At 34.5% G+C, this 20127-nt stretch overlaps 1 protein-coding gene across 1 annotated transcript in view; it reads right to left on the bottom strand.

Annotated features, from left to right (window-relative positions):
* Positions 1-1721: 1721 nt before the first annotated feature.
* The window catches only part of TNFRSF19 (tumor necrosis factor receptor superfamily, member 19), a 33168-nt gene continuing 14762 nt past the window's right edge, over positions 1722-20127 (bottom strand). Inside the window, exons 3-6 of the mRNA XM_009572865.1 lie at positions 6319-6483; positions 4915-5040; positions 4269-4371; positions 1722-2126 (exon numbers count right to left, since the gene is read on the bottom strand). Coding sequence (XP_009571160.1) covers positions 1733-2126; positions 4269-4371; positions 4915-5040; positions 6319-6483 — 788 coding nt within the window. The 3' untranslated portion in view covers positions 1722-1732. The remainder of the gene's footprint in view (positions 2127-4268; positions 4372-4914; positions 5041-6318; positions 6484-20127) is intronic.

The raw sequence follows: 20127 nt of genomic DNA, 5'->3' as shown, positions 1-20127 counted from the left end.
TATATTGATATATATATTGATATATATTTATATTGATATTTTGAAATTCTGTGGTTCTTTTAATCTAGAAAAACTCCAAATAATACTAATCACACACCTCTGAAGTTGATACATGGTTTAGTGGGAAAAAACACACAAAGTTTTGATTTTTAAAATCTTGTTAATATGGAAGTATATTCCCTTAAACATCAAGAGAGCATTCAAGTTCCATTGATAACCACTGAAAAACTGGGAACTAGCAGCACTGAGATTTGCAGTCATAGCCATATCACTGTCCCTTCCTATATATACCTAGAGAACACGACTATCACCTAATGATGTTCGGCATATACCAAAATGAAGCTATGACAATTGCTATCTGACACATGGGCAGTTAGTGCCAGACATTGTTACAGACAAAACTATATATTGTAAATAACATATTGAGAAAAACATGCACGACCTAGATAAGGTGGTTATTTTCAGTGACAGCAGTAGATTTTCAGGGTGATATACGAGTTCCATTGAAGTTAATGGCAAAAAAATTTCTTGACTTAGCAGTCTGTTTACCTCCCTTTCCTCCTCTTGAAAACGTCACCTAAAGAATTAAGACTTGATTTACAAAGAATTAACTATTGCACTTTCAGAATATGCTTTTTTTTTTGTTAAATACGAATTACTTTCTACTTCTTATTTAAGAACAATATGAAAGTGGCATGCAAACCAAATGGCAGAGGATCAAAGGCAGGCAGTTTTATTTCTGCAGATGACCCAAAATTTTCATAATTACAGGTAGCGTAATTTTCTTAATTAAGTTTGGTGGATTATTAATATTAGTGGCAACTGCTTCTGTTCCTGCCTCTGTGTACATGCATAGGAGACTATTTCAGCTTTCCAGCCACAGCCTGCATAACCCTTGAGTAACAACCGGTACACATGCCATAATTTGGGATCCTTTCACAGATTAGCTACTTGTTGCTCCGAGTTACTTCTAATAGTAGAAAACGCCATTTCAAAAATACAGAGCACAGCTAATATTCAAAAAGATACAATGATGAAGCAGTAGCAGAGTGACTTTTTGTGATGGTCACATTGTTATGCAGTAGAGACCATTGTTTATCATCTCTTTTAATTTTGACCTCAGACCTGCATTTTCTCTGAGCTTTTATAGATTAAATTATATTTTATGGACAAATGTATGGAATGTTTTATCTGATCACATGGGAATACGAATGGCATTAAAAAACGTTTGAGATTCTCTCTTCTGTTTCTGCTACTGCTGTAGTAACTTCACAGAGAAGGCTTTGTAAATATTTTTGGATGAACACTTGCATGTCTTTTATGCTTTGTTTACAATAAGCAAAGACAAGTCCTCAGTTCTTCCCTCATAAACAAGGACTAGCCTCACATAATAGTTTGGTCATAAGGCTATTAAACTGATTTTTTTTCCCCTGAAATTCAATGGAAAAAAAACCAAACCCAAAACTGATAAAAGCTGACTGGTATACAGACTTCCCCCTGTATTCTGGGTCATACTATCTCAACATTACAGTTTGAGTAATTACACCTTTCAAATTCAGTCAATGATTTAAAAATGTGAAATTGTTGGATCTCTTGTAGAGTTTTAATTTATTTCAGCAACAGCAATGGAGAAATACAACCCTACAACTTTTTACAATTCTATTTACATCTAGCTCTACGTGCCTTGAGTACTCATTCTCACTCCTTTGTACTTATGGTTTTTACCTCTTTATCAGTCTGTAGAGTCACTTGCTGTTCCATTACGCTTTGTCTTTGGCTGGGTTTCAGCAGCCGCTGAGTTCTGAAGTGATGAAACTTCTATGCATGTTTTATGTTTGGAGATTTCAAAGGACTTTGCAACGTTTCCATCAAGACACTTAGCTGAAATAAGTACTTCACTTAGTTCCTGGTTATTATCTAATTCAACAGTGGCTGCATTTTCAGTCTCAGGGCTGCAGGATTTTGCAGATCCTCCAGCCAGTTCTGAATATGATTCACAGAAAGAAATGCTGTCACAACAAGCTGAGTTTTGCATAAGAGGCCAAGCATCTGAAATGTCTCCACAGGTAGAGTGTGAAAGAGAACCAAGGAAGGTAGGAATCATTTCTCCAACAGAATCAGAAGCCCTGCAAAAGGATAAAAGACACATGGTTTCAAAAGCATTCCAGAAAATATTATCAGTATTGTAATTACTGTCATTAGTAATTATAGGTATTTCAGGAAGGTTTAACAGGGTTATATTGAGTTAATAGTCTAGAGACATCCTGTACAAACAAATTCTTTTGAAAAGGAATACAGTTTGTTCCTCGTCTGGAAATGAAGAAAGCTCTGGAGAACACTACTAAAGGTAAAAAGGATGCCTAGAGCCCTTCATACTGTGAATTCAGGGTTCTAGAAAACATGAACTACAGCTGGGGTTGTTTATAGTCTAAATAACGAAAACATGATAAAAATTACTACAGTGGTGTTCAGATACAAAGACTTTTGCAAAGAGGAAGGAATTTATTTGTTCTCAATGCATGGGGGGATGTGTGTGTTAAGAAAAGATATAACAGGCTTAAATTGCAGCAAGAAAGATGTTTGGGAAGACTGTGGAATCTCCAACACACAATCTTCAAAAAAAACCAGGCTAGACAAAAATCTAACGGAAGTAAAAGAAGTAAAGTGGGTTCAGACTGGGAGAAGGGAATAGACAACAAGATTGCTTGAAACTCTTTCTATCTGTGTGATTTCATATTGAACATGCATTCACTTTGTATTTTTCAGTTTGTTCTGTCTAGCCTTCAAAATGTGAAAAGTTTTTTTCCTATTCTCTTTCATGTGGAAAGGACATAATATTAAAGAAGGGCAAGGATTTTTAATTCTCACAAGGATTATTTTTATTTTATGGAAGATGGAAGACAGTGGAAGTAGAAACTCAATATTATCTACCTCGAGTGTATTTAAAGTGCATGATGATACTGACATGCCTGAGTGCACTATATATGCCTATCTCTGTTGAAAGCCCAGTAATGTTTTTTAATATAGTATACCGAAATAAGTATTAACAAAACCCAAAAGTTATACTAATACATTTTATTTCCAAAAACTGTCTACAGATTTATAAAACTGTAAAGACTGTATTAAGTCTGATATACAGTAATAATTTGCTTGACAAAACTCATGGCGCATTAACATTGCCTGTAACAGACTTTAAGTAGCCTTACTCATTTCCAAAACACGATGCTTTAATAGCTTTGATATACACACAAAGCATTTTCATAGATGAGGCCAAAAGTCAGGACATTGCACCACAATTGAAGGAAATACATTATTTTGGCAAAGGAAATTGGAGCAAACTCCATTTCTACTGGAAGGAACCACAGGATCTTTGATGTCCACATAGCATGGATACAACACTTATTTTTAAAGCCTTAACCAAAAGATCCCTCACAAAGTACACAACTCTCAATTTGTCAGCCATGGTGGTATAAAAAGATGACTCAAGCTTGCTGGTATTTAAACAAGTTGTTACAGAAAATTTAGATATTTTGTATCTTGTACTTAGGTCACTAAGTCACCTTGCATAAACAATACCTATGAAGAAGCTGCCTCTACATTTTTAGTTACATTTGGCCATAAGAACAAAACAGCTGGAGACCAATTTAAACCTTATATGGAAAAAGATTCTAGCTAAAAGAAATAAATACATCCTGTGTTAAAATCTGTAACCAGGAAACTCTGAATGACACCATAAATTTTATATATTTAGCTCATGGCACTGCTGTAGAAATAACTACTCTACTACTGTATTTATATTCAGCTGATCAGAGAAAATAATGGTTACAATCTGGTAGAAATTAAAAAATACTAGATATTTCAAATCTCACAGTCATTAAGAGTTTATAAAAAAAGAAAATCTTCATGACGCTTCTAAACTGAAACTTAATCCCCCCAGATTCACAGGTTTATGCAGCACCTTGCTAACCCATAGCAGAAGGGGGGTCACCAAAGCCTCTAAGGTACCATAGAGTAAGAGGAAGACTATCTGCTTGTGAGAGAATTAAGTCACTTCTTCAGAGAAACTCATATATCAAGTCAGCATTTATTAAGCAATACTTAAAATCGATTTTTCACCATAAACCTGCTTTTGCACAAAATGGGAGGATATGGCTACAGTTCATCAAAACCCCTCATTCCCCTTCAAACAGCTATTGTATCTGTATAAATATTAATTTGACTGCATAAAAATATTTAATGTTTAATAGACATTTACAAAACTAAGTTACCTTTCATTAAGTGTAGTCTGTGAGTGGAAAGCACAACTGTTACTGCTGTGCTCCATGCTACAGGTTTCATCGCAGCACAGTGATGGAATCAAGTGAACTGGTCCTAAGGAATGAAAATTAATTTAATAATGTTAAAAGTGTTAAAGCTCTGTATAAACTTAGTCTCTGTCTCTGAACTCTTTCAAACATATTAGGATGATATTTAAGCCTGTGCTCTTGTGTTAAATTATGTATTTGTTAATGTCATAAATGCATCTGTTCTGATACGACTTCACAAAATCTCAATGATTTGAATTATTCAGGTTGTTAATGTCCTTTAGCATTCATATCACATTCTTAGATACTGTTTGGTAAATCCTTCACACTAATTTAAGTCTCAAAGCCAGATGCAGTGCTATTTTTATCAGAAAGAAATGAGATAGACATTTAAAGCTTTTTTTTTTTTAAGTGAAGGGTCATTGGAATGAACACAGGAAAAAAAATTGTAACTAAGTAGCTACTTAGAAATTCTATCTGCTTAATTGAGAAATTAGCCTAGGACAAAGGGTAGTTTGACAATGTTAGCTCTGTAGTTAAATGTCACAACTCAAGTGTTAGATAAATGTTCATCATGCCATAAAGTAGCCTTTTAGTAGACCTAACATACCACGTGTCTGTGATGTGCTTCTCTGGCACTGGCAACATGTTCTGTGGTCATATTCATTTAGCCGTGGTCTATCAAAACATGACAATTCAGAGCCATTGTAGTGAATGTCTTGTGATCTCAGAGACCCTTTGGACAAAATGAATAAAAATATATATTAGTAAATAATACCCTTTTTCCTGTTCAGAGACTCCTATCTTCATAGAACGCTCAAATGTCATATTATACAGTATTTCCATACATTTTCCAACTGAAAGATCCACAATGATCATGTGGTTTCATATAATGCAAACCACAGATTTTGCAACAAACCCTAGAACAGCTGGTTCAACTACAGCCTCTTCTAGGAAGACATCTGCTCTTATTTTGATGATTTGGGAGTATATCTTATTCACTGTTACATTTTCTCAGTGTTTAATGATTCTCAGTGATTCCCATCTGAAATTTTCCACATTGAGCTTTCAGCCACTGGGAGTTTGTTTATGTTATCTTAAAGAGCTTTATATTAACAGCAGACTTCCTTTAATCTGTATAATTGTAGGCCAAGGCAAACGAGTTACTAAATTTCACTAACTGAAGTTTGAATTCACTATATCTGAATTTGGCAAAACTTACATTGTAAAGCATTTTCTCAGTTAGGAACAATTCTTACAATGCCTCTCTCAATCTTTTTATTTTTGCTTATGCTGTAAGCAGTGATAACCTCAATTCTCCTAGATATTATTCTTGTTTGACATCCAGGTTTCATTAGATGCTATAAACATATTTTAATAAAAGTTTTTTAAAATGATAACTGGGAACTAGAGTGCTTTTGACTTTTCACTTTCTTAATTTAAATTAAGGGGCAGAAAAAAGTTTATTATAAACAAACTGAATTACATTGATGAACTGTTATGGATTTTTTTTTAAATTTACAAATCTAACTGGCTTAGGCATTTAATTCATCTTGAATATGCCCATAAACCCAAAATTATTAATGACAAATCTGCTATCTACACGGCCACATTCATTATCTTGATGAGCTAATCTGTGTTTCACAATAGCATGTGATGAACAGATCCTCCAAGCTGGTATTTCCACATTGACATTGCAACTCCATAATGACGTCCCAGCTTGGATCCTGAATGGTCCAAATATATCTGTGCAGCATCTAACAGAGCATGGCACAGAATTAATGCAATTGGACTATTTCTGGACATCTGCACAGCATTTTCTCAGTAGAAGCTGGAACATCCACATTGAGCTGGCAAACTTGTATGGAGTCTTGGGCTTCTGCTAGCTTCTTCATCTCAATGCTAAACTTACTTGAATGCTATAGACATTTCATTTATTTACCTACAGAGAGATCTGCCAAACTAATACCGGTATATAAATATTACAAAGAAACAGTAATAACTGGAAACTCACAGCTTGGTTTCTTCTCCATAAACTGCCTCTTACAATAGATAACACAAAGAATAAGAAGAGCTAAGAGCACTGTTGCAAGTGCACTGCATATAACAGCTGCTAGAGCAGTGTCTCGAGGACTGGAAGCAGTTGAAGGGATCTTCACAAGATTTACTTTGGTGGTACCTGAAATATAATTAAATAATAATTAAGGCAAACTGTAAACATTTCAGGAATATAGTCACATAAATGAAAGTCTGGGAAATAGAAGAGGTTTGTAGCTCAGAAAAAAAAAAGATGTTCCATCTGCTAATGTATAAACATTATTTGCACATATAAATAGATACGATTATCAGCAACCACATTACAAAAAAAATCTTTTAAAAAATATATTGCAAAATGAGCGGAGATGCACACAAACACATTCTGACTATCCATGAGAATGGAATCAGATCTTCACCACGAAAACAGAGACTTCTCAATTTTTAAGGTCAGATGATTTTAATATGGAGAACATTTCCTAGTGTATAGTTGAGAAAGCTATCCACTAGAGGGAGTCACAAATACATGAACTTCCCTTAATAAGGAAACATTCTGAGAACTGAGACACCCATAGATGTTTAAATGCTGTCAAAGGTATCATTTTGCTTGGTTGCGTATGTCATGACAGCATGGTCATTTCTAGGATCAAACGTAGGATTTCAACTGTGCTAACTTTTTTTATTCAGTGATAGTTTTATAATACAGATAATACCTCTAGTAAAAATTCACCAGATTGACTTTATATCCATATTAGTAAAGATTTAAGCAATGTTTCTAGCTTTGACAAACATTGTTACTTTTAGGTGGAAAGTGAAAAAGATTTTAAAAGTATCAAAACTTTAACTACAACTGTTGAAACTATCTTAAATTATGAATGGTCTTTTAAAATTAAAATTTTTTAACAACTTATGAATTTTGATAGCTCATCTATTTCAACCGACTTTGAAGTCCATACCAATTCAATAATATTTTATGAGAAAAAGGAACAAAACATTGAGTATTTCTCTGACAGCAGATTTTCAAAAAAACACAAACCATATTTTATTAACTTATAAAAAGAAGTTAAATGTGCCTATTTACCCCAGAAAATCTTTGGTTAAAACCTAAAGACTATCATTTCTAAGAAATGGTCCATGCAGTTATAAGTTTAAATTGGGAGATAAATGTCTGCCAGACTATATTAAAATCACTAATCAAATTGTACATAGATAGAATTGTTTGATATCTTAAATGCAATATAAGAATAGCAGCAGAGAACTTACTTTACTAGCTTAGTTAGTGCAATCAATGGAATTGTATTACTCAGGAATAATTTTCTGAAATAATTATGGTATTTCCTCTACACGCATCAAACGTGGGCACCAAAGCATTTACAATACCATATTGCTTTGTTATAATGGCCAGATTGCCAAAAAGCTAGGTATTTTGAAAATCAACTTCATTCCATCCAATTCTAAGTCTTCAGACCACTTAACACCAAAGAAAATAATATTAACTTCTAGGAAATAAAGAATCCAAAATTTAAAAAAAGACACCCAACGTTAAATAAACACAGTTTCTGTGGATTATAGTATCATGTAGTTGCTGGTAAGTGGGGGAATATAAAAAAGTGGAGAGGTCAGATCATGTCTATTATTCAGAAGAAAGAATGTTTAGTTGTTAATTTCCTGATTTCAGTGTGAAGAGAAACAAGTGTTACTGCATTTACATCTGCTGGAATATTTCTATTTACCTTTGATTTGTACTATTATGTTCCACTGTCACATCAAAAGTGCGAAGAGCAAATTTATAGTCGATCTTTTTTATATCCTTTTAACTTGCCAAATTGGACCTACTGGAGTGGACCTACTGGAGAGAGTCCAATGAAGGGTCACAAAAATGACTGAGGAACTGGAGCCTCTCTCCTATGACGAAAGGCTGAGAGAACTGGGACTGCTCAGCCTGGAGAAGAGAAGGCTCAGGGGAATCTCATCAATGTGTATAAATCCTTGAAGGGAGAGTGCAAAGTGGACAGAGCCAGACTCTTTTCAGTGGACCAGAGGCAATTGGCACAAACTGAAACACAGGAGGTTCCCTTTGAACATAAGGAAACACTTTTTTAACTGTGAAGGTAACCGAGCACTGGCACAGATTGACCAGAGTGGTTGTGGAGTCTCCCTCCTTGGAGATGCTTAGAAGCCATCTGGACATGGTCCTGGGCAACCAGCTCTAGGTGACCCCGCTTGAGCAGAGGGCTTGAACCAGATGATCTCCATAGGTCCCTTCCTACCTCAATCATTCTGTGATTCTGAGTTACTGAAATACAGCAGATCTCAAAACTCCAGTCAATAAAGAGGCTGAAGTCTCCTACATGCACTAGAAATACATTTTGAAACTCTGTCCTTGTACTGAAATATTATCATTTTCATTATCATAGCAGATGGTCTATCTATTATTTGTGTTCCAGATAACAGAACAAAATTCCAACTCAGGGTCTCGGGTACTTTTCCTCTTAAATAATTATTACCTGTCCTTCTCTTTATGTTTTTCTATAATTCCTATTACTAAGTTAAATGTTCTAAATTACTAAGTTAAATAAGTTCTATGAACTCTTTTCCAGATCTTCGTTGTTATTTAAAAGAAAAAGCAACCAGTGTCATAATCTTTTCGTCATCACTTGAATGCTCTTAGCAGGACCATTGCAATCTTCCACAGAGAAAAATTTTCATTCAGTTTCTAGGATTCTTGCAGCTGTAGTTTTAAGTTTATAGTTTTAACAGACTGCAGAAATTTCTGCATGGTATGTAAAGTTCCAGGATGTAATTCTGTGAGCAGCAGCAAAACTATATAAAAAAAAGCTGCCCATACAGCAACGTGTGCTGGCTTTGGTGTGAAAACCAAGGACTGCGCTTTGATACCAGGTTTTCAATTTTAGCCAACTACCTGATCTAGTCTTTAGAAGGTTAAAGACAGCCTGGACAAGTATTTAAAAGCAAGACAATACAAAACTGATCAGAACGTCTTCAAATATTTTTCGTATCAATATACCTACTTGTATCAATGTACCTACCTAAAAGCACTAAACAGTCCTTAGAAATTAGGCCTTCATAATTAGTAGAAATAAGAATTGTTAATTTTGAAAACAAAAATAGAACAAGAACACTGGAGGTGGAGCTGCTATATTTTTCTCTCTCTTCATTTGCTCACAAAACATATCTATCTGCAAGTATAATTACATGTTACATACTCTGGGAAATTGTAAATGATACATTTCTTTAGTGCCCATTAGCAATATCCAAACTGGAAATACAGTGATTTTATTTTAAATAGGGATGGCAAAAGTTTAAATTTATTTTAGCCATCTAGTTATTTAAGATTTATTTTATTTGGTTGATTTTTTTTTTTTTACTTGAGAAAGCAATTTTCTATTCCTGAGAATGCCTACCACTCATCTTCACCTTCAAAGAACTTCTTGGAATAGCTACTGTGAGCAGTCCATTGTAGTGTAGCTCTAATTATAACGATAGTGATCTTCCCTGCAGAGACCAACATTTCAGAAGTGGATTGCTATTGTAGAAGTGGCCCGTTGGGCATTGCTGAACTCTGCTTTCAGTGTTACTCAGATATGTATGCATTTTCATAAACTCTCTCTTTCTTTTTAGGCTCACAGACTTAATGGTCCCATTTCAGTAAAGCAAGGAGGTGCATTTTAAACTTTAAACTTGTGCTTACATGTATTAAATGATTACATGATTAAATTTAAATATGTAATTAAACACTGTGAATTGGACATGATACATTAAGAAAGGATGGAGGACGTGCACACTGTTTTATGATTCTGGAAAGCATGTGCATATTATGCATCACACAAAACCCCCAAAAATATATTTTATTTAAGAAATAGATTTCCTTTTCTAAGTCTTAGTTCCAACATATTCTGGAAATGTGCTAGCGCTAAAGAAGAATTATCCAAAATACCAAGCTGTCTCCTGCTAATTTTGAGCAGTAAGCCTAAATACACATTCTTCCCTTAATTAACCAATAGTACATCGTAATGTCAGTATATGCAAAGGTGTGGTTCTTAAAAGCAAGTAAAGTTTCTGTTAATCCAAGAATGTCAAATAGCAGTAACTCAGCTAATATAGAACATATGAATCCCAGCTGTAACACTGTAACTTCTGCCAATAAACAGAATAGCTGAATTTTCGGCCTATTATACCAAACAACCAGAGACAGGACAAAATGTAAAAAGACTTCCTTTATCACTTATTTTATGTTTATTTTCTCAGATTTTTTTTTTTCAGAAATCATGATTAGTTATAGTCACTACTGGAATCAGAATGCCTAAAAGAAAGCTTTCTGTGGTAGATTAACCATGTGAAAACAGAATTTGCAACATTTTACGTTTCTTCCATGGATATAATAAATAATAATATAATAATAATATAATAATTACCAAAGTTGAAGAGGATAAAATGTGGAATATTATATTTGGGTTTTCTTTCTTACCATGTCAAGTCAATGCTAACCCAAAGAGAGTTTCCTCAATAAAACAAAGCTAATCAAAACTTCACTTATATAGCGATAACATGGTAATGTTGGACAGAGTGCCATCTTCTACAATCAGGATTTAAAATAAGACACAAAAGTAAATTAAAACGTTGTTAATTCCTGGAATATGGGTATTTCTGGTCAAGAGAGGAGAAAGAAGCATTTGCCTATTATAAAAAGTGTTTGCCCACTACCCTTATGGCCCAAGTCAGTGGTATCAACCTTAATTTGACAAGAATTAAGGGCTCAGACATACCCTCAAGTTATGATAATTTAACAAGTTACTGCCTGTCAGCTGAACTGCAGTGGCTATCTGTATGTGTGCTCTTGATCCATGGAAAATGCAAGGCAATGTGACCTATCTTGAAAGTCCTTCATTTTGAAAAAAGTTTAAAAGATGTTTATGTTCACTTAAAAGTAAAAAGGCAATACCTCTACCTATTCCCCAATAAGCAAAAGAATGTATTATATATAAATATGATGTGTGTATATATAATTCAGATACTGCATGTACTATGTATGTGTGTATGTATATAATACATGCGTAATATATACTACTGAGCATTAACATCAATGGAAAGTAAGTTGTCCTGAGTACATTTCTGAGTCTTTACAAAGCAGCAGATTGCCTCCCTTCTCCTGATCTTTCAAGTAGGAGGTAAGAAACTTTATTAAACATTACTGTTGGAGACTGTGGTAAAGACTGGAGGGAGTCTCCCAACATCTGTAAAAGGACAGCCATTTACGTGCATGGCCTATACCCAAAAGTTTATCATGTCAAACCATATTTTTCAAATGTACTCCAAGTGCTGACTTTAAAGCTTTTAGTTTCCAAGTTAGTGCCCTACAACTTTTTTATTTTGCTGGTTTTGTTATTTTTTTAATAAATGTCCCAAAAAACCCTAGGGGAGAAAATTACTATTCGAGTATTTATCCATTGTTTGGAAATCCTGAGAAACGTGCTTATAAATTAAAATCTTTGGAATTTGATTTTTCGTTTCCAAGACCATTTCTCTTGCACTACATATTTTCACAAACTCCAACTGCTGACAGCCTTTTACGTTTAAAACGGTAGAACAATTACACTGTGTATGTGAATTTAAAATATATATTCCACAGTACTGGATACACACCACTATGTCTGTAAGGCACAGTCAACCTCTGCAACATGTTTTTCTTTTAGTAATTAAGAGATTTAATTCTTGGTACTACCATGGTCATTTAAACTGAACTGATATATGGGCACAAAAGTAACGTTTCATACACAAAACTTTCACCTTTAAGAACTGTCTAGCCATTTAAAAATGCTACTACATGAGAATAAAGCCTTAAATCACTGCTACCCTCAAATAACCTGAAAAAAAACCTGAGAGTAAGCAAAAAATCAGAGGAAGTGGGATAAAATCTGTGTCACTGTTGAACTACATATCCTCCCCCTGCAACATAATATAACTGGTTATTAATGTGAAAAAACAGTACGTCTCTCCTCCATAAATCGGAAATTCTTAGCATGATCTGGTGGCACAGAATATATATTGCTGTTAATGTGACTGTGGTGTTGTCAGAAATTACCTTACTGACTTTTGCTTCTAGCAGCTCGCTTTGCACCTCTGGCAGTTGAGGGTGTCTAATATCTATTTTGCAGAAAATGCAATTTCTTTCTCAGGTGTTTTCATGTGTTAAATCAGTATCACATAAAGTTTGTGTCAGAACGTATGAGATTGCTAGGTACAGCAGAAAAAACTATTTCCCTACTTCACTTCTAACTTGTACTTTAAACCAAATTCTTTTCCAGACATGTTCTAGGAACAAGAACACAATATTTTAGGATATTGTTCAAATCCAACTGTAGAATGCATCCATCCCACCCAGGCTATGATTTTCAACAGAAGATGAAAGTAGAAAGTATCTGTTTTGTATTCTCTATATGCAGTCCCATTTCATCTTTAGGACTACCCAGTTATAGAATAAAAACAACCTGGTGCAGTATTTGAGTCAATTAAGTCTGTTTATGACAATTACTGCTTGTATACACACTCTGTATCACTCTCAGTTCCAAAATGCTTATACAAGGCGTTACCCACATAAGCAGAAGAAGAGTTTGTATTGCCTAAATGCACACCATTTTGAAGTGGGTAACTACTGCCATTACCTGTTTTCTAAAAGAAGAGAGGAAGCCCATATACCCTTTAGAATCTAATTATATATTCAGTAGTTAAATGACAATGGCATGTATGTAAATACAAGAATAAGCATGTCTGAAGGTTGTTTCTTTAGCCAACAGAGAGTAACCCACTTTCATTAATCAAAAGTGTAATTGAATATTGTGAATCCCATGCATACAGATCTGTTCTAAAAGGTTCAAACAAGATCCCATAGTTGCTGTGTGATGAGCTTGTAGACTGGTGCATGGTTGGTTTTCAGTATGGATTGAAACATGACAGCGTGGAAAGCTCCATCCTGTAACCATGACCAGATAGGCAGGACTGAGGGCTGGTAGGGTAGCTATGACACTTTACGCCCTCACCTGGGCAGGGAACATACATGCTCTTCCAGCTACGTATTGCTGAACACTGTATGTACTTCAAGTGCAATTGCCATGTACACCCACAATCACTGAAATTAATACAGTACTATATATATTTGTATAAATCTCAGTAAAGCAATAAGTGAATTGTAAGTCAGTCATAAAAGAGTTTTCATCTCCCCCTGATTCAATGAGAAGTAATTTCTAACACTTCACTTTCTAACCCAATTATTTCCCTCTTTGTCCTGGTTCAGATGTGGTAAAAGCCAGGGAGTAGAGCAAAAGCTTGCATGATGATTGCAAGCCTGTATCCTAAATTTGTTAACACAAACTTTGATAAACATCACTTATAGTCTATGCAGTACATTTTCAAGAGCTATGGTTTCTTCTTGCTTTAAAAATGTTTTGTAAACATTGAAGATAATAACAGTACTCAGCCAGGTCACTTCTGTCTGTTGACCGGATATGTGTTTTGTCATCGGAATTACAGGGTATGTTGTGATAATTTTCAGTCACAAAGTTTTTATAGCTTTACACAATAGGGATTGTATATTCAAAGAAAAAATTTATATAAACGAGTTACACATTACAAGACCTACTAAATTTGAATATCAAATTATTCACAGGATCATTTGCTTATTTTGCTTAAAAAGGAAGTTCTTGAATTGGCCAAATAACCTATCTAGTCCAGAGAACTAGATGTTCCAGCAGTGATAAAAAAATTCAACAAAATTTTAGTACCCTTCCCTTGTTGCTTCCTGGGCTACAATTAAAATATGAAATAACTGGGTAAGGAAAATGAAATCCTTATGGTTAGAGACATTTCCACTCCTTAAAAATCTCTGTAATGTACTACCATTTTTTGTTACCTAATGTGAAAAAAACATAAATGCTAAAGAAATTCTTCCAACTATTAGAAATTCCATGCAGAAAGAGCCTACTTCTAAAATGTGACTAATAAAAAATCAGTACTGAAAGAGATCTGGAAATATGTGTGTGTGTGTGCACGTGCGTCTGACACTGGAAGAATTTATGACATTACATTTTAAAAAGGTTACTTCTGAATTGACAGAATATATGAGAAATAAAATACAAAAGTCCCACAACTTTCAGATAAGCTTTCAAATAATCTAAAAATCAATGCACATATAAAACTGATGCCCCTATATTTTGGTATTCATTTTGAAGAGTGACAAAGGATTTGATCTTTTGGCACAGGTCTTAAGTATGTAGAAGTTAAGCCCTAAAATCTGTAATTTTAAAATCCAAGGTCTCTATCTGGGCAACCAGAGGCCTGTATTAGATCACATAATTCCTATACAGTGCAAAGAAAAAGTTAAACATAGAACAGAATCTGAAATATCTGTCACACTGAGTAACATGGTGCCTAAAGTCACCATGCTCGGCCTATAGATGTAGAAACCTGGAGAGGGATACCAAACTTTGTTCTTCCCATAAGTTATTCAGAGTGGCAGAGAGGGGCTTCCATCTTCTCTTAAAACTCTCCTGAGAACAAAAATCTATGACCTTACTTTAAAATTAAACTGAGCAGGGAGAAATCATGAGCATGGCTTATAACGCCTTTCAGATGCAACTCTTGAAAGAGGAGGTAATGATGGGGTTTTTCCCTTCTGTAAAAGCTTAAGAGCTTTTTGCCCAGAAGCATAAGATGGAGGTTCAATTGCCTCCTCTGCCACCTCCATGGACACTATTTTAGCCTATATAAGCTGAGCTGGGTAAACTCCAGTTGAATTTGCTGAGTTGTAAAGCTTCAGGAGAAGTAGTAAGGACCCCTCTTCGTGTAGCCAACAGAGACGTGAAATATATTTGTGGAATACAACAAAATTAAATAAACCATACTAAGGCTTGCCCACCACTTACTTTTTTTTCCTGTTTATAATTCCGTTAAAATATCACTAATGTAGGTTAAATTCTCCAGGCAAGGCAACTTGAATGTAATGTGGGGGGTGTGTTTGTTTTGTGGGTTTTTTTGTTGTTGTTGTTTGTCTGTTTTGGGGGGGGATGGGAGTAGGGTGGGGTTGGTTTTTTGTTTTATAAAAACATAACTGCTAGCCATTTCCATATATTGGGGGGAAAATATATTTATACTATGGAAAACAGAGTGTGTTTATGTAATTAAGACTGTTTCATAATACTTAGACACAACTGGGTTGAATTATGATTCTGAATTAAGGTAGAAGTTAAGAGTTGCATAATCAACCCTACCTTCTAACTTTTTAATGTTCAACTTTGCAACCCAGCATCTTTTAAAAACGCTTTTTTGGGTAAGTATTCTGAAATACATGGGATTAAATATAAATTTTCATAATTTTATAACATATAGCTTTAACACTTTTAGAAGCTGGACATTTATCACCAGCTTACTGTAATACTGCAAATATCAAAACAAATGTCATGATTTACTGCAAAGAAAGTTACCTACTGTGCAATAGTAAGTATGCACATGAAAACTATAGTACAGATGAAAAAGCTGTAGCTTTGAAGTCAGAAATAATAATAGCTTATAAAAAGCAGTTTTTAATGCACCACTTAAAGCTTTGGGGATAAAGTCAAGTCATACAGAACAAAAGATGCTGTGTACAAGATCCTTGCTTTGTTATATTACCTAATCTGAAACAGAACATCTCTCCTCTTTAACGGAAGTCAATAGGAATTAGTCATAGAATACAGAAGATGCTCTGAAAGGTTATCTTTGAAAAGTCAAGCTCTATTGGTGAGATTCATCTGAGAAACATCTGCTTCTGCAGGAGCCATCTGAACTTTCTCTACACAGCGGTGGTGGGGAGGAGAAAGGCTTGTTTAGGGTGCAATTAATCTGATTTGTTTTAAACAGCTCCCTTGATCGTTTCTCTCCACTGAATACAGAGTGAGCCTAAGGTCACCAGCTTATAGATGTAGCCATTAGAGATATCCACAGTCAAGAAGGAGGCATCCTACTCTGGGTTTGTCAAGTAAGGACGCAGGGTTTTGGATGCCTTTGACTATTTTGACTTTAATTTCTCTGTTTCAGTTCATTAACTGTATAACAGACACTATACATTTTACATCACTTCTACTGTAAAGATAAAAGTCAGTAACAAGTGCAAAATTTGTAACAACTGCTTTACAGTGTCAGAACCACAGAAAAACCCAGCAGTAATTAGTAACTCACATTCTGCATGGAATATAAAATAGTGCGTAGCAAATAAGGCCAGACATAGAATTATAGGTTTTGCCTGTGCTTTAAATGAACAAAGGCCCAGTGGGAAATAACACATGCAACAATGTAAATAAAACCTGTATCAGAGTGACTATATACAAAGGAATCTAATTATAGTTGCAGGCCTCAATTCTGGCACATTCTAACTTTGGCAAGTTTTCTTAGAACAGGGGCTTTGGTTTGTACAAAACATTTAATCAAAGAATAAGAAAAGAATTTTTTAAATAATTTTTTAAATTTATGTTTTTATTTATTTAGCAGGAGTGAAAAAATAAAAATAATCTACACTCTAAACACTCAAGTTTTCTTCTTAAAATTAATTAAAAAGGTAAGAGGAAGATCAGGTTTTAGGAAGACAGATACAATCATTCAATGTTGAATTTGCAGTTTTCACCTAACCTGCTATTGGCATCTAAATGAAACTAACTTCAGAAGTCTAAAGGTCTAAAGATGAAGTCAGAGCTACCCACCTTAGGCTCTCTTTCTAAAACAGAGCCAGAAATAGAAATCTCCAGAGAAGTAATTAATCCAAAATGGCTTGAAAGACTGCTTAGTGTTAGTCATTGAAGCTTACCTTATCTGGCTTGCCTGAAGTCTTGAGGTATCTAATTCTCTCCAGTGATTATCAATGGGAGTTTGGGCTGACAACTTCAGTATTAAGCATTAACTTTTATATGACTAATCAGGGTGCATTAATTCCATCCTAAATTTCCACATGCAGATATGGTAACTATAAGTTACATTCAGTAGTATGCACATACAATTATACCACTGGTCTTAAATGAAACTTTATTAAAACTGGTGGATACAATCCTTTATTTAAGAAAGCTGTAGCAAAGAGCTAATCTTTTTAAGAAACAGTCACAGCCTATACCTCAAAGGCACATGTCACTGCCCAAAATAACACGTGAGATCTCTCTATCATCTTTGTAAAAGAGGAGGTTGGCAGCACACTGCTTTAGTGCAAGTGAACCAGTAAGAGTGAGAATGTGTGAGGCCTATCACCCAAAAAATTAAAGGTGAGCAAAGTAGAGGACAGCAACTGGAAGGATACAAGTGATCAGTAGGGACATGAGGTCTTTCTTTTATTAGGTTGTTTCCAGCTCATGAAGTGTTAGTTTATAATGAATCATTTCTGCTAAGGCCCTTAGTGCACAACTCCTGTTTTAAGGCTATCGCATCTTATCCTATTTCCAATACATTCCAGTCCTCCAGATAATTCCAGTCCTCTGGAGTGGTATTTCAGGGTTCTTTTGCTTGACAATGTTTTTCTTAATAGAGAGTTGGCAATATGGAAAGTTTCAGCCTAGATGGACTCCCTGTTTTCTACTGTATTTTTTTTAAACAAGGAATTTAAGAGAAACACAGCCTAAGTATTTTGTAGCCAAGTAACATAGCCAATAGTATCTACCAGCACAAAGTAGAATAAAAAACCCCAACACACTATTGTGCATTTGTTTAGCAGTATTTTATACTCGCGTATCAGTCACAACTTGGACTGTCTGTACCCAAAAGCCATAGCAGTCAGCATATTTATACCGTAGGCACCAAAACTCAGTGCTGTTGAAGTGGTGCTAATGCAACCATTCCCAGAATTAGCTGGGTGATTATGAGAGATAAATTTAAACTAATATTTTCAGTCTGAACATAGCTTAAAAGCATGTTATTAAATTCATATATTTAAAATAGTCTAATGCTTCTGTAATTAGAAAATGTCTGAAAAAATCTAAAAAAAATTACTGAAAAGCTGTAACTACCACTTATATTTTTTCAGATTGCCCCTAAACACAATAAAGTAAAAATTAACTGAAAAAATGTTTTGCAGCTTTACTGCAATACTGGAATAATTTTGATCAACCTAATGGTCAAGTTAAATAAGAACCTTGCAAACCCACTCCCTACAATGAACAGATAATTGCTTATAGCCACTGCAAGATTGGGCTAAAGAGCTAGCCACATTAGTAAGTGCATATAAGAAAAAAAACATAGGAAATAGTACTTATTCAGTACAGGTCAACGATTAGCCCCTTCTCTGTAACTCAGGAATTTCAAGTTCACTTTAATCTAGTGTAATTGAGCTAACCAGCTTTTACATTAAAAAGTAATGATTAAGTTAAATTTCTTGCAGACATTCTGTACCTAAAACAAACATGCAGTATGCCTCTGGCAAAGAAGGATACTAATTATAGGATTGACTCATAAGATGAAAGGTTGCACAAGTTACTACTAGAAACAGAAGTATGGTAAACTGGTTTGAAAAAACATATTGAAATTCTCATACTCCGCAGTTAAGATGAGAATTTCATTTTCTAACTGTACTTAACATTGTGTCAAGAAACAAAACTAAACATGCTTGCAAACTGTTTGTTCATATTTTAGATGAACAAACTAGAAGTGAATGCTGCAATTACAAACTTCATTATTCTGTACACTAAGGAGTTTTTTAACCTAATAAAGAAGTGAGGTCTCTATAGTGAATTTTTACTACACAAAAACATGCAAACCTAAGTATTTTGGTCACTCTCAGCTTTCTTTTGTTATATAAAACATGCTCTTAAAATGGATATTTAAGGATTCATTGCATTGTCTGGCAATGAACCCCTAACTTCACTCTTTATGCAACAATTAATTCCCTGGTTTAAAAGGAATCATAAAAGAAACACATCACCAAGGCTCTAGACATCTGTGGGGAAGGATATGCAAGTTCAAAAGTAGTTTTGTATTTCAAACTGAAGCTGTCAATGGGATTAGCAGATAGGGTTGCCAGCTGTGAGTTAGAACAAAGATACGAAATCTGCCTTATACGTTACCGTGTACTGATTTGATATAACCTTCTGAATGCCAGATGGGCACCACTCATGCAAACTCCTATTAACAGCTGCATGAGCTTGTGATGTGAGTTCATGAAATAAATGAAATTTGATTCAATTTATTTTAAGATCACAAGTTGACATTTCAATTTTCATTTCAAGCTATACATTTTCCATCATATTGTAGCAAGCAATGAGGAATGTATTTTCAAAGAGATTTACATTGGAATACTGTGTTCTCTCCAAAATACATTAATACATGCTTTAGTAGGTAAAAATGGATTACACATAATTAGTGCAATTTTCATGCTGAAACTAGAAAGCCAATGCCTTTCAGTGCAATTCAGATTGGTCAAATATCCCCTCAACTTCATACCATCTACTTAAAACTTTACTGGATTATGATCATACATATTTTATACATTAAATTTTCAGAGATCATAAACAAATAGTGTTGAAAAACATTTCTATTCTTAATTTATTCTATGATTTCCATTTGTATGACAGAAGCCATTCACATTACATCTGCTCACTCTGAAAATCGTTTAATATTTATATTGCTAACAGCTTTCTAAGTAGGGACTGCTAATACTAATCTTCTAGATTTTATATTAAAGTAGATGATTTTTTAAAGTTTCAAACTGATAGTATTCAAATTTTCCTGTCTCTGCCCCATCATAATAAATGAGAACTTTCAGGAG

This window comes from Fulmarus glacialis, unplaced genomic scaffold, assembly GCF_000690835.1.
Source record: "Fulmarus glacialis isolate BGI_N327 unplaced genomic scaffold, ASM69083v1 scaffold6692, whole genome shotgun sequence".
Classification (NCBI taxonomy): Eukaryota; Metazoa; Chordata; class Aves; order Procellariiformes; family Procellariidae; genus Fulmarus; species Fulmarus glacialis.
The sequence above is the reverse complement of the archived record's forward strand: the minus strand, read 5'-3'. Positions and strand labels throughout refer to the sequence as shown.